The following is a 13,846-nucleotide window of genomic DNA, read 5'->3' on the forward strand; positions in this document are numbered from 1 at the left end:
CCGTGGTGATCACATTAAACAGTTCAAGAAAAAGAAAGACTTAAATTGCTTTAAAGTTTTAAGTTGCTTAAAATTATCAAGTCAAGACAGGTTCAAGAAGTCAATTAATGGAAGTGTACCGTTTTAGCTTAACCAATAACAAAATAGAAATAAAAAAACACAATCAATTAATGATGCAGCAATATTTGTTGGACGTTTAACATATTTTTTCAAGACCTTTGTAATTTAAAACTTACACAACAGATACAGAACTATTAAAACAGTGATGGAAGTGTCTATAAGTAAGAAGACAGTGAGTGTGTAATGTGTGTGAGCACAGGGATGAGAAAAAGACAGGATTGGGTTCAAGAAAATTTCAGTTTTAACCCAAAAGTTTTTTTCTTCTTATAAAACAAAAAAAAAAAAAATTAGGGAAGAAAATGTAAAAAAAAAAATAGTTGAAAAAATTGGTATATATACTATATATATAATATGTGACACATATTTGTAACTTGGCTGAAAAAAATAACAAAAGATGTTTTTGATTGGTTTCCTTTTAGCTCTATTTCATAAAATGGATGCAATGACAGATTTTAAACAAATTCTACAATGCACAGATACTGTATTATTAGGTTTAAGGACATATTGGCAAATAGTAACAAAAAGGTATAGGTATCACACAAAATACTGGAGTGCTGAACAAATTCACTGGCGGGATAATAACAGCAGGGGGCATCAAGGCGATGCCCTAAGTCATTTGCATGCTTTTTTTGCACCGTGCCCTTTGTTTATCACAGATGAGTACAGATCAAATTGATTCTTGTTAACAAATCCTAGAATAATCATCTACTTAGTATGACAAAATACTTGCTGAGTGCATAACTGAACATATAACAACCTTCTTTAGACACACAGCAGTGATGGATGGCCTTCTATTTGCCTCTTAGTTTAGGGGGGGGGGTACTTAAAAACATACAAGATATAAGCAAGTAAGAAATCAACACATTTATTGAAAACTATTTGTTTTAAATAAAATAAAGGGCAATAAACCAAGCAGAACAGAAAAAAACAGGAATATCACCGTCAGCTGACCCCCCCTCCCCCTCCTTTGCCATCACCAGACACCACAGTTTTAGGGTTTGCACCACTTTTGTTTAAAGCAAGGGGGGTTCCTGTCCCCTTTTCATCAACCTGTGCACAGTTCTGTCCCACATTGGAGTCTGCTTGTGCTGTTGAGCCCCCGTAACTCGGTCAAGAAATGGTACAGTCCAGCCCGTGAGTCAGCTTGTTGCTATGCAACTACATCCCACCTCCCGTGTTTGCATCCCACCCTGGATCCTGACAGCTTTTCAAGGAGAATGAAAACAAAAGCCAAATAAAAATGCTATTTTACAAATAATTAAATATATTTGAATGTCAAAATAAACTACAAGCATTCATAGTCCCAAATTTATTCCCTGCAGATTTGGTCTTTGCAGATTTCTAAAAATAATACAAATGGCGTATCTTTTCTTTGCACAAAGAATGTGCTTTTATAAGAGATAAAAAACCTTTTTGACTTAAATGTATTTTTATAGACAGAATAACATGTCCTTCATCAAGCAATCTTCCTCTTTCTCTGTCTTTTTCTTCCTCTGCAAAGTGGTGCAGCTGCAGAGGGGGAGGGGAGGAATACACAGAATGAGATCAGGAGAAGAGAGGGCTGTTGGAAACCAGGTCTGACTGCATGAGAGTTGCCATTTTACCTCATCCTCTTTTTAGCCAAAACTGATGAAAACTAATGGATATAAAGCAATAGTTAAAATGCATATTCAGACTAATATTTTTTTTTGCCAAAAAAATGAAAACAAAATGAATAGATTATGTATCAAAAACAATGTAACATAATGAGGCAAAGATGCTTGTGATGCAGATCAAAATACTTTAAAAGTCCTGTCGCCAATCCAGATGACATAAATAATTTTGAGCTGAGTCATTTACCAGCAGTTCCGATTTTATAAACAGGTTTTGAGAATTCAGTATGATTTACTTCATCATCTGAAACACCAGCTCACAAACAACATTAGAGAAAAAAAACACTAATGATGAAGTAAACTTAACTCAAGCACCAAAGTAAGATTGAAGCTCATCTAGCAAAAAATCACCCTTATATGTTGTACAATTTGAAAAAGCAAGGATCTCAACAGGCATGTCCAGAAACATCAATGAGATGCTGCCACACTTACTGTGTACATACAGAACTGTCTATTTAAAAATCATTTCTCATAAAAAAACATTTAAACCACATTTAAACTCAGAGGATATTTAGTTAGGATTTGTGATATGTATAAGCAAACACTGACACTCTTTTGTTAAGTTATCTGTAACAAACTCAATGCTTAATGTCCTAGCTCACAGGGTCACACACCCCAAAACCACAACAAAATTCAAACCACAAGAACCAGGAAGATCTATCTGCTTTGTAGCATGATGTGCAGATTGAAAGAATAAGGTTTGTCTCACAATGTTTAAGTATCAGTGTTGTTGTTTTGTATAGAAGGATGAAGTTTTCAACAGTTTAAAAAGATGTTTCAGACCATCTCAACCCATTTGGAGACTTCACTAAAAGGAATTTTTGGCATTGAGTAAATAACATCACTGCAGCAAATCTGAGAAAATGTGGCTTCATGTCTCAAACAGAGAAGAAACAGGTAAAGCCTACACAGATTGTTTTCATAGACACTGCTTTCAGTAGATGGGGTAACTTTTGTTTAGTGGTTTGTGACACTTTTGCTATTATATGCGTTCTCCTTTGAACATCATGGCAGAGAGATGTGTATGTCTCCATTAAAGATGAAAAGCATGCAGTATTTAAGTGAAAAACAAAGTGATCAATAGGAGAAAAGTAGTCCAAACAGCCCTGGGTATTTTTATAGTGTTAAAATAAGAAATTGATATGCAAAAATAACAGCAACAACAGGAAAGATAGAAAACATAAAGTTTTAAAACAATAATCACTATAAAGCCTTAGTCATATGACTAAGCCATCATAATCTAAAACAGATAATTTTACACATTTTAGATTTAGATATTTGCTGTTCACTTTGAATTTCTGCTCAAAATGTAGCCTAAGTAATGTCATGCTGCTTATTTCTCAAAACACTGATCTCACTTTGCTCCTCCGTTGTGTTCATCTTCTATTTCTTTATATTTTATCGAGACACAAGTCATTAAATTAACACTGCAGGTAGAAGATAATGCCATATCTCTTCTGTAACTCCCCACAACACTTCCACATTGTCAATCTGTTTAAAAAGACAAAGAGAGCCGAGGATCAAGATGGCTGCTGAGCATCACTGACACAAATGCAGCACTGGGAGGATGAGATTGTGCCGGCTACCACGTGGTATCACCCATCCCCCACTGCTTCCCTCCTCTCCATCACAGCTCTGGCTGTGGCTCGCTTCACAGAATCTACAGTCACTGTTGACAGCACTCTCCTCCCGTTCACATCTGAAGCTTTCCACCAAAGAAATACACATATACACGTAGAATATATATATACATATATACATATATATGTATGTATGTAGGTATGTTTATAAGGATTTTTATGCTTCTCTATCATTGCTATGTCTGCAGCTCAGTGTAAGCTATGCTGCATGTTGCTGTGATGTAAACTAGGTCACTGAAACAGCAGCAGTGTGTGACTGTGATCTGCAGAAAAGCCTTAGCAGGAATTAACTACATGTTTAACCTCTTAAAATAAAGTAGAAGGTTTACTTTAAGAATGTTTATTTATTATGTATTTATCATATTTTGGAAATATATATTTTGGAAATATATATTTTATATATATTTCCAAATATATATATTTTGGAAATATAAATATGGCGATTTTGTTTTTATTTCCTGGTTTTATTATTTGATTATAATTGTTATTATTAAATATCTCCACAAGAAAAAAACTCTGTCTTTCAAAGTCAAATGTGTAGCTACAGTACACTGATGCTGGAGAAAGTGCAACAGAACTTACAGGGAGGCTGCGAGTCTCACCTCTGAGAGCAAAATCTCCGAATCTGTTCTTTGTTTCGGCACCGTCCTGGTACCACTGTGGTCAGCAGTCAGAGTGTTTTGACTGAAGGGTCGTGAGCTTTTCACGTCACTCATCCGAGAGTCAGTAGTTCCGTAAACGTCGTAACTTAAAGCCTGCTTTAACGTACCAGTAACCCCAGCGTCTGCGTAAAGGGGCGGGTAATATGGAATGACAGGAAGATTCCCAGTGCATTTGGAAAACATGCGCTCCTGTCTCCATCTGTAGATTTTGACGGAGATGATGACCACTAAACACGTGATGAAGAGGAAAGAAACCACAGCCAGAGCCAGCACTAAGTAAAAAGTCAGGTTGTCATTGTAATCCTTGTCGTGTGGAAAGTCAGTGAACTCCGACAGCACTTCAGGGAAGCTGTCCGCCACCGCCACGTTCACAATGACTGTAGCTGAACGAGAGGGCTGTCCGTTGTCCTCCACGATCACAGTCAGTCTTTGTTTGAGCAAATCTTTCTCCGTCACTTGGCGGACAGTTCGGATTTCTCCATTCTGTGAGCCCACTTCAAACAGCGCCCTGTCTGTGGCTTTCTGCAGTTTATAGGAGAGCCAGGCATTCTGTCCAGAGTCCACATCAACAGCCACCACTTTAGTCACCAGGTAGCCCACATCAGCTGAACGAGGCACCATTTCAGCCACCACAGAGCCAGCAGTCTGGACCGGATACAGAACCTGAGGCGGGTTATCGTTCTGATCCTGGATCTGGATTTTCACTGTCACGTTGCTGCTGAGTGGAGGAGAGCCTCCGTCCTGCGCTTTGACGCAGATGTGGAACTCTTTTGTTTGCTCATAGTCGAAGGAGCGCACAGCAACTACCTCTCCGCTCTCCGCATTCACTGAAAAATACGCTGAAGCTGGCATTCCGTTAATGTTAGCATCCTCAAGAAAGTACGAAACCCGCGCATTGTTGCCATAATCTGCGTCCTGCGCTTTAACCGAAAGCACAGAAGTGCCAGGCGAATTATTTTCAGGAATAAATGCAGACAATGAATTCTGTGAGAAAACAGGCGCGTTGTCATTGACATCCGATATAATTAAGCGAACCGTCTTGTTTGTGGAAAATGACGGGGATCCCTCATCCATGGCAGTTATTGTAATATTATATGCAGGCACCGTTTCACGGTCCAAAACGTCGTCAGATATCAGGCTGTAAAAGTTAGTCGACGAAGTCTTGATTTTAAAAGGTAAATGGGGGCTAATAAAACACCGAACGTGTCCATTTTTACCCGAATCTAAGTCTTTGATGTTGATCATTGCTATAACGGTGTTTAAAGCCGAGTCCTCAGGAATTGGATTGGAGAGGGAAATTATATTGATGACGGGCGCATTGTCATTCTCGTCGGTTACCTCAATTTGCACCTTACTTGTGTCTGTCAGTCCCCCTTTGTCAGAAACTTCAATATTTATTTCATGCTGCTTAGTTTTTTCATAATCTAAAACCCCGGAGACGGTGATTTCTCCCGTGTGGGGATTCATGTTAAACAGCAAAGCTGCGCCATCGGTGTGGTGCGAAAATGAAAACGTCATTTCTCCATTCGCTCCCTTGTCTTTATCAGTAGCACTGACTTTTACAATCGCAGTACCTTTTAATGCATTTTCAGGAACTACAACCCTGTAAACGGACTGACTGAATACTGGCGCATTGTCGTTTGCATCCAAAACCTCCACTTTTATTTTGACAGAGCCGGATTTCTGAGGATTGCCGCCGTCGAAGGCTGTAAGAGTTAATTTATGCTCCTCTTGTTTTTCTCTATCGAGGGAAGTGTGAAGAACCATTTCGATGTACTTTGTTCCATCAGAGCGAGACACAGTATTTAGTTTAAAGTGATCAGAAGGGCTGAGTTTATATGTCTGAACTGCGTTTTGAGCCACATCTGGATCTCTGGCGCTTTCCAGAGAATATCGAGCTCCTGGCAAAGCAGACTCGCTTACCTGGAAATTGTATTCCCTTTCTGAAAAAATAGGAACATTATCATTAATGTCTGTAATCTCGACGTCTATTCTGTGGAGCTCCATTGGATTTTCAAGAATTATTTGGAAATGAAGAGAGCAGGGAGACAGTTGCTGGCAGAGCTCCTCTCTGTCTATTTTTTTAGCCACCACCAAGGTTCCTTTTTCTACATTTAGACCGACGTACTCACTGCCGTCTTCAGTAAAAATTCTTGCTCGACCAGATCGGAGACGTTTTAAATCCAAGCCTAGATCCCTAATGACGTTCCCGACAACCGAGCCTGTAGCCATCTCTTCGGGTATTGAATATCGGATTTGAGCGACAGCCATTTGCACAAAGACGAACGAGAGAAGAAGCGGCCACGATGAAAACATGGTTTGGCCAGTATAGAAAATCCAAACCAACGTTGGAACGCGATCAAAAAGAATTTAAGGGAATTAAATTCGAATGTGTGTTGAATATCCGACTGAAACGCAATCCCGAGTTCAGGACTGCGGGCTGGGCAGCCGTCTTTGTCAGGCAAAATGTGATTGAAAAAATAGAGGGGAGGTGTTCAGATAGCATAGCCTTATTCTTAACACTAACCAACAGCGGCACTTAGAGACTTAAAAATAAACTGCAAAACTAAAATGGACTCACTGTTAAAATTAAAAACGCCATGAGAAAATAGAAAGAAAGATGGATGTTTGCATTTCATGGGATTAAGTTTTTTCATACCTGATTTTCTTGAAGTTTCTCTCCACTGACAAGATATTAAAAAATAGATCTATTTTGAGTTCGATTTTCTTTTCATTTTCATCCTAGGTTGTAAAATGTTACTTCATATAATAAAATAATTTAAAAAAACTAAAACTGTATTATTTTTACTGTAATATATTCAAATTTTATTTAGAAACATAACTGAAAGTTCGACAAATTTAAATCAAACCCTTGTAGTGAAATTTTACATTAAAATTGATTTACAGGGTCTCAGCGTTGTCCATGGTGCTGACTTACTATCATTGAAAAGGATAGGAATACAAATTAAAGGCACAGCAAAATATATAAAGTTGAACTCAAATGTAAGATAACACACCTCCAAAGGAGAATCTGGTTCATCCAGGATGCTCTTCTCACTCTGCAGCCTCTGCATGGTTCCTGTAGAACTGGGGTCCATTATCAGCACGTTCTGACTCCCAGCTCTGCCGAACTTACAGTCACTCTTTCTGGAGTCAGTGGTCCTGCACACCTCGTAATTGTACGTGTGTGGCAGAGTCCCTGTACCCAAAGTGTCTGAGTAACGTGGAGGATAATATGGAATCACTGGGAGGCTGGAGTGGTACAAGATGCGAGACTGTCTCCATCTGTAGATTTTGACGGAGATGATGACCACTAAACACGTGATGAAGAGGAAAGAAACCACAGCCAGAGCCAGCACTAAGTAAAAAGTCAGGTTGTCATTGTAATCCTTGTCGTGTGGAAAGTCAGTGAACTCCGACAGCACTTCAGGGAAGCTGTCCGCCACCGCCACGTTCACAATGACTGTAGCTGAACGAGAGGGCTGCCCGTTGTCCTCCACGATCACAGTCAGTCTTTGTTTGAGCAAATCTTTCTCCGTCACTTGGCGGACAGTTCGGATTTCTCCATTCTGTGAGCCCACTTCAAACAGCGCCCTGTCTGTGGCTTTCTGCAGTTTATAGGAGAGCCAGGCATTCTGTCCAGAGTCCACATCAACAGCCACCACTTTAGTCACCAGGTAGCCCACATCAGCTGAACGAGGCACCATTTCAGCCACCACAGAGCCAGCAGTCTGGACCGGATACAGAACCTGAGGGGGGTTATCGTTCTGGTCCTGGATCTGGATTTTCACTGTCACGTTGCTGCTGAGTGGAGGAGAGCCTCCGTCCTGCGCTTTGACGCAGAAGCGGAAGTCTTTGATCTGCTCGTAGTCAAAAGAGCGCACTGCGTGGATGACTCCACTGTCAGCACTGACGGACACATATGAGGAGACTGGCACTCCGTTCACAGAGGAGTCCTCCAGTATGTAAGAAACACGCGCATTCTGCTTCCAGTCAGCGTCTGTGGCTTTCACGGTGAAAATAGACACACCTGGTGTGTTGTTTTCTACAATGTAGGCCTCATATGAGCTCCTCTCAAAGACAGGTGCATTGTCATTCACATCAGAGATCTGTAAGGTGAGAGTGACGCTGCTGGAGAGGGAGGGGACTCCTTCATCAGAGCAGGTCACTGTGATGTTATACTGTGACGCTGTTTCTCTGTCTAATTCACTGTCTGTCATCAGACTATAAAAATCTCCCGTAGAAGACTTCATCACAAAAGGAATATCATTATTAATAGCACACTGGATCTTTCCGTTTTCTTCCGAATCAGCATCCTCCACATTTATCATAGTAACAACGGTCCCAAGTTTAGCATTCTCTGAAATAATGTTTGACTTTGACATAATATGAATGTTTGGTTTATTATCATTCATGTCAATGACGTCAATCAGCACTTTACAAGAATCAGCCAATCCCCCATCATCACTTGCTCGCATGTTTATTTGAAACGATCGAGCTCGTTCATAGTCAACATTTCCCGTAAGCCTTATTTCACCGCTGTCACTGTTTATTTCGAATAAACCACGCGCATTGTCCAACACACTGGAAAAAGAGTAGGCTATCTTCCCGTTAGATCCCTCGTCTGAGTCTGTAGCAGTCACTGTTGTTACAACAGTTCCTGCGGGGGAATTTTCTTTAATTGCAGCTTTATAAATTGGCTGTAAAAACACAGGAGCGTTGTCATTGGCATCTAACACATAAATTGTTATCAGCATTGTCCCCGTCATCTGCGGCTCTCCTCCATCTACCGCCGTCAGAACCAAAGACAGCTGCTCGTATTTTTCTCTGTCAAGCGGTTTCTCTAAAACCATTTCAAGATTTTTTGTTCCGTCTGATTGATCATTAAATCTGACCAAAAAATTCTCAGTAGGTTCCAGTTTATAGGATAACAGACAATTCACTCCTACATCAAGATCAACAGCGCGATCTAAAATAAAATTTGCTCCTCGGACGGTGGACTCGTGAATTTTAAATTTGATCTCTTTCTTTTCAAAGGAAGGAGGGTTATCATTTATATCTGTTATCTCTACAGTTACACTGTAGAATTCCATAGGATTTTCTAAGATTATCTGAAAATGCAGAGCACAGGGTGTCGTTTGAACACAAAGCGCCTCCCTGTCTATCTTATTCTTGATGACGAGGACTCCTCTTTCTTTGTTCAGCTCAACATATTCGTCACTATCTCGTGTAAAAACCCGAGCATTTCCCGACTTAATTCTTTTTACATCTATCCCAAAATCTTTAGCAACGTTACCGATCACAGAACCTTTAGGCATTTCCTCCGGAATGGTGTAGCTGAGCTGTCCGAGGACCGAACTGAAGGAGAGGACGAAGAAAAACAGCAGTCCGTGCCCCTTCATTGTTCTATGCGAGGCTTTTTCAAATGAGAAAAAATACGGATATTTTCCAGTTATTTATATTCCACAATCCACGCATCAACTGTGGTAAGAGTAAACAAGTTTAGATAAAAATAAAGTGCTTTAAAATCCCGAGTTTCGAGTTCCAGACATTGCGGTTTTCCTGTGCGTCTTCCATGATCTAAACTAAAAGCATGAAGGGAGCTACAAGACTTGTTGGTACGTTTGAAATAAACTGGCCAACAGCGGCACTCAGAGCTCATGAGGTAGAAGTGTAAATGGTTATAAAAGAAAGGCTATTACAATCTGAACGAAAATTAAGATATTTTTATCATTTAAATACAGTAGAAGTCATTCAAAATAATATAGCCCGAAGTCTGCAAAGAAAAAAAAATACAAGTTTAGTAAAGTTTGCGCTTAAGACCACATGTAAAAGATAAAACATATTGTTTTGTTATCTGAATAAAATTGGGAGAAAAGAGAGAGAAGTGGCTGCGGTCACTGTTCGTGGTGCTGAAAGTAAGAATTAAAAAGGTTTACATTCTAACCTCCAGAGGAGAATCTGGTTCATCCAGGATGCTCTTCTCACTCTGCAGCCTCTGCATGGTTCCTGTAGAACTGGGGTCCATTATCAGCACGTTCTGACTCCCAGCTCTGCCGAACTTACAGTCACTCTTTCTGGAGTCAGTGGTCCTGCACACCTCGTAATTGTACGTGTGTGGCAGAGTCCCTGTGCCCAAAGTGTCTGAGTAACGTGGAGGAAAATATGGAATCACTGGGAGGCTGGAGTGGTACAGGATGCGAGACTGTCTCCATCTGTAGATTTTGACGGAGATGATGACCACTAAACACGTGATGAAGAGGAAAGAAACCACAGCCAGAGCCAGCACTAAGTAAAAAGTCAGGTTGTCATTGTAGTCCTTGTCGTGTGGAAAGTCAGTGAACTCTGACAGCACTTCAGGGAAGCTGTCCGCCACCGCCACGTTCACAATGACTGTAGCTGAACGAGAGGGCTGCCCGTTGTCCTCCACGATCACAGTCAGTCTTTGTTTGAGCAAATCTTTCTCCGTCACTTGGCGGACAGTTCTGATTTCTCCATTCTGTGAGCCCACTTCAAACAGCGCCCTGTCTGTGGCTTTCTGCAGTTTATAGGAGAGCCAGGCATTCTGTCCAGAGTCCACATCAACAGCCACCACTTTAGTCACCAGGTAGCCCACATCAGCTGAACGAGGCACCATTTCAGCCACCACAGAGCCAGCAGTCTGGACCGGATACAGAACCTGAGGCGGGTTATCGTTCTGGTCCTGGATCTGGATTTTCACTGTCACGTTGCTGCTGAGTGGAGGAGAGCCTCCGTCCTGCGCTTTGACGCAGAAGCGGAAGTCTTTGATCTGCTCGTAGTCAAAAGAGCGCACTGCGTGGATGACTCCACTGTCAGCACTGACGGACACATATGAGGAGACTGGCACTCCGTTCACAGAGGAGTCCTCCAGTATGTAAGAAACACGCGCATTCTGCTTCCAGTCAGCGTCTGTGGCTTTCACGGTGAAAATAGACACACCTGGTGTGTTGTTTTCTACAATGTAGGCCTCATATGAGCTCATCTCAAAGACAGGTGCGTTGTCATTCACATCAGAGATCTGTAAGGTGAGAGTGACGCTGCTGGAGAGGGAGGGGACTCCTTCATCAGAGCAGGTCACTGTGATGTTATACTCTGATGCTGTTTCTCTGTCTAATTCACTGTCTGTTTGTAAACTAAAAAAGTTGTTTGATGTTAATTTTAAAATAAAAGGAATATTATCATTTATAAAACACTGAACTTTGCCATTGTCACCTGAATCTGGGTCTTGGATGTTAATCATTGTGACAACAGTTCCTGCACTTGCGCTCTCTGAAATAACCGTTGATTTAGACATTATTTTAATAGCCGGTTCGTTGTCATTAATGTCAGTAACATCAACAATGACTTTGCAGGAATCAGTGAGTCCACCATTGTCTCTGGCACGCACATTGATTTGAAAGTGTTTTTTCTTTTCATAATCTAAGCGGCCAATTAATCTAATTTCCCCGTTTTCCTCGTTAACTTCAAAAATTCGTCTGACGTCATCCAAAGCGTTTGTAAATGAGTATTCAATTTTGCCATTTAGTCCATGATCTGCATCTTCCGCTTTAACTGAGACTACAACTGAGTCTTTTAAGGCATTTTCGGCCACAGTTGCTTTGTATACCGGCTGCGTAAAAACAGGCGCATTGTCATTAACATCCAACACCGTTATCAGGATCTGCATTGTTCCTGACATTTGCGGCTCTCCTCCGTCTACAGCCGTCAGCACCAAGGGGATGAACTCGTTCCTTTCTCTGTCTAGGGCTTTTTGTAAAACCATCTCTACATTCTTTGATCCGTCAGCTTGGCTGCGCAATTTAAGGGAAAAATTATCGCTTGGCTTGAGAACATAACTCTGGACATGATTAATGCCTTCATCCAAATCAATGGCCCTTTCTAAATCGAATTTTGCCCCAACAACTGCAGATTCGCTTATTACAAATTTTATTTCGTTCTTTTCAAATGTAGGCGCATTGTCGTTAATATCTTTAATTTCTACTGTTACACTATAAAATTCCATAGGATTATCCAAAACGATCTGAAAATGCAGAGCGCATGGGGTCGTTTCACCGCACAGCACCTCTCTGTCTATCCTCTCTTTCAGAAGCAGGGCGCCTCGGTCCACATTCAGTTCGACGTAATTTCGGCTGTCTCCAGAATAAATGCGACCATTACCCGACTTCAGTCGTTTAACATCCAACCCTAAATCATGGGCAACGTTACCGATCAACGAGCCTGTTTGCATTTCCTCTGGAACCGTGTAGCTGACTTGACCGACGACGGAAGGGAGAAAAAGAACCGAAAAAAGCAGCAGCTCCTGCCGCTCTTCTCTCCGAAAAAACGTCGGCATGATTAAATAGATTCCAAAAGGCGTTGTGGATGATCAGGGATCGTAAAAACACAAAGTAAAAATCTTCAAAAAAATGAAAAAGAATAAATTACAGTTATCCTCCGTCAAAGATGTTCCCAAGTGAGACAAAGCGCGTGACGTTACCCCTTCTTATCCTGAAATGGAAAGGCGTTGTTACGTTTTCAGACGGCATTTGCACTGTGCAGACAACAGCGGCCCTTTGAGTTCAAAATAAAAAACTGCAGGAATACAAAGTGCTAAAGAGGAAAAAAGTAACTGGATTTCTTATGTAATTTCTATTTTAAAAGGATGACACTAGAGGAGAAACAAGTTTGGAAGCAATATATATTTTTACAGTAAGAAAAAACACAACATCAATTCATTCATTTCCTTCCGTTTGTCCCTTTCGGGGTCGCGGGGCTGCCGGAGCCTATCCCGGCCACTTATCGGCGAAGGCAAGGGACACCCTGGAGAGGTCACCAGTCTGTCGCAGCGTCACACTCACACACCCATGCACACTCACACCTACAAGTTGGAGTGACCAATTAACCTATGAAGCATGTTTTTGGACGGTGGGAGGAAGCAGGAGTTCCCGGAGAGAACCCACGCATGCATACTCCACACAGAAAGGTCCCCCATTGTTGTTCTGGTTCAGGTCCCTCAGCCAGGACTTGAACCAGGGGCCTTCTTGTTGTGAGGCTTGCGCTAACCACGGCGCAACCGTGCCATTTTAATCTTGTTTTTTTAAGTGTTCTGGATTTATAAAAAAAATGCACAAAGAAAAAATAGAATGTGCGTATTTACCAAACAAGCACAAACAAATGTGTAAAATCTTGAAAATTTAATTATGTAAAAATCTAACCTCCAGAGGGGTATCTGGTTCATCCAGGATGCTCTTCTCACTCTGCAGCCTCTGCATGGTTCCTGTAGAACTGGGGTCCATTATCAGCACGTTCTGACTCCCAGCTCTGCCAAACTTACAGTCACTCTTTCTGGAGTCAGTGGTTCTGCACACCTCGTAATTGTACGTGTGTGGCAGAGTCCCTGTACCCAAAGTGTCTGAGTAACGTGGAGGATAATATGGAATCACTGGGAGGCTGGAGTGGTACAGGATGCGAGACTGTCTCCATCTGTAGATTTTGACGGAGATGATGACCACTAAACACGTGATGAAGAGGAAAGACACCACAGCCAGCGCCAGCACTAAGTAAAAAGTCAGGTTGTCGTTGTAATCCTTGTCGTGTGGAAAGTCAGTGAACTCCGACAGCACTTCAGGGAAGCTGTCCGCCACCGCCACGTTCACAATGACTGTAGCTGAACGAGAGGGCTGCCCGTTGTCCTCCACGATCACAGTCAGTCTTTGTTTGAGCAAATCTTTCTCCGTCACTTGGCGGACAGTTCGGATTTCTCCATTCTGTG

The 13,846-nt window shown here is 41.5% G+C and overlaps 2 protein-coding genes across 38 annotated transcripts in view; both read right to left on the reverse strand.

Moving 5' to 3' along the window:
* LOC101169865 (protocadherin gamma-C5) overlaps positions 1–13,846 on the reverse strand; it is a 307,671-nt gene that overhangs the window by 46,652 nt on the left and 247,173 nt on the right. For 2 of the 37 annotated variants that reach the window (XM_023959149.2, XM_023959145.2), the window contains exon 1: positions 7,092–10,005. The exons of 29 other annotated variants lie outside the window; for them this stretch is intronic. In XM_023959149.2, coding sequence (XP_023814917.1) covers positions 7,092–9,476 — 2,385 coding nt within the window. In that variant the 5' untranslated portion in view covers positions 9,477–10,005. 6 more of the 37 variants (XM_023959144.2, XM_023959147.2, XM_023959146.2 and 3 more) reach the window with 6 other exon arrangements.
* LOC144994876 (protocadherin gamma-A11-like) overlaps positions 1–13,846 on the reverse strand; it is a 30,239-nt gene that overhangs the window by 7,114 nt on the left and 9,279 nt on the right. The window lies entirely within an intron of this gene.

This window comes from Oryzias latipes, chromosome 10 (assembly GCF_053564925.1).
Source record: "Oryzias latipes strain Hd-rR chromosome 10, Olatipes_Hd-rR_3.1".
Lineage (NCBI taxonomy): Eukaryota > Metazoa > Chordata > Actinopteri > Beloniformes > Adrianichthyidae > Oryzias > Oryzias latipes.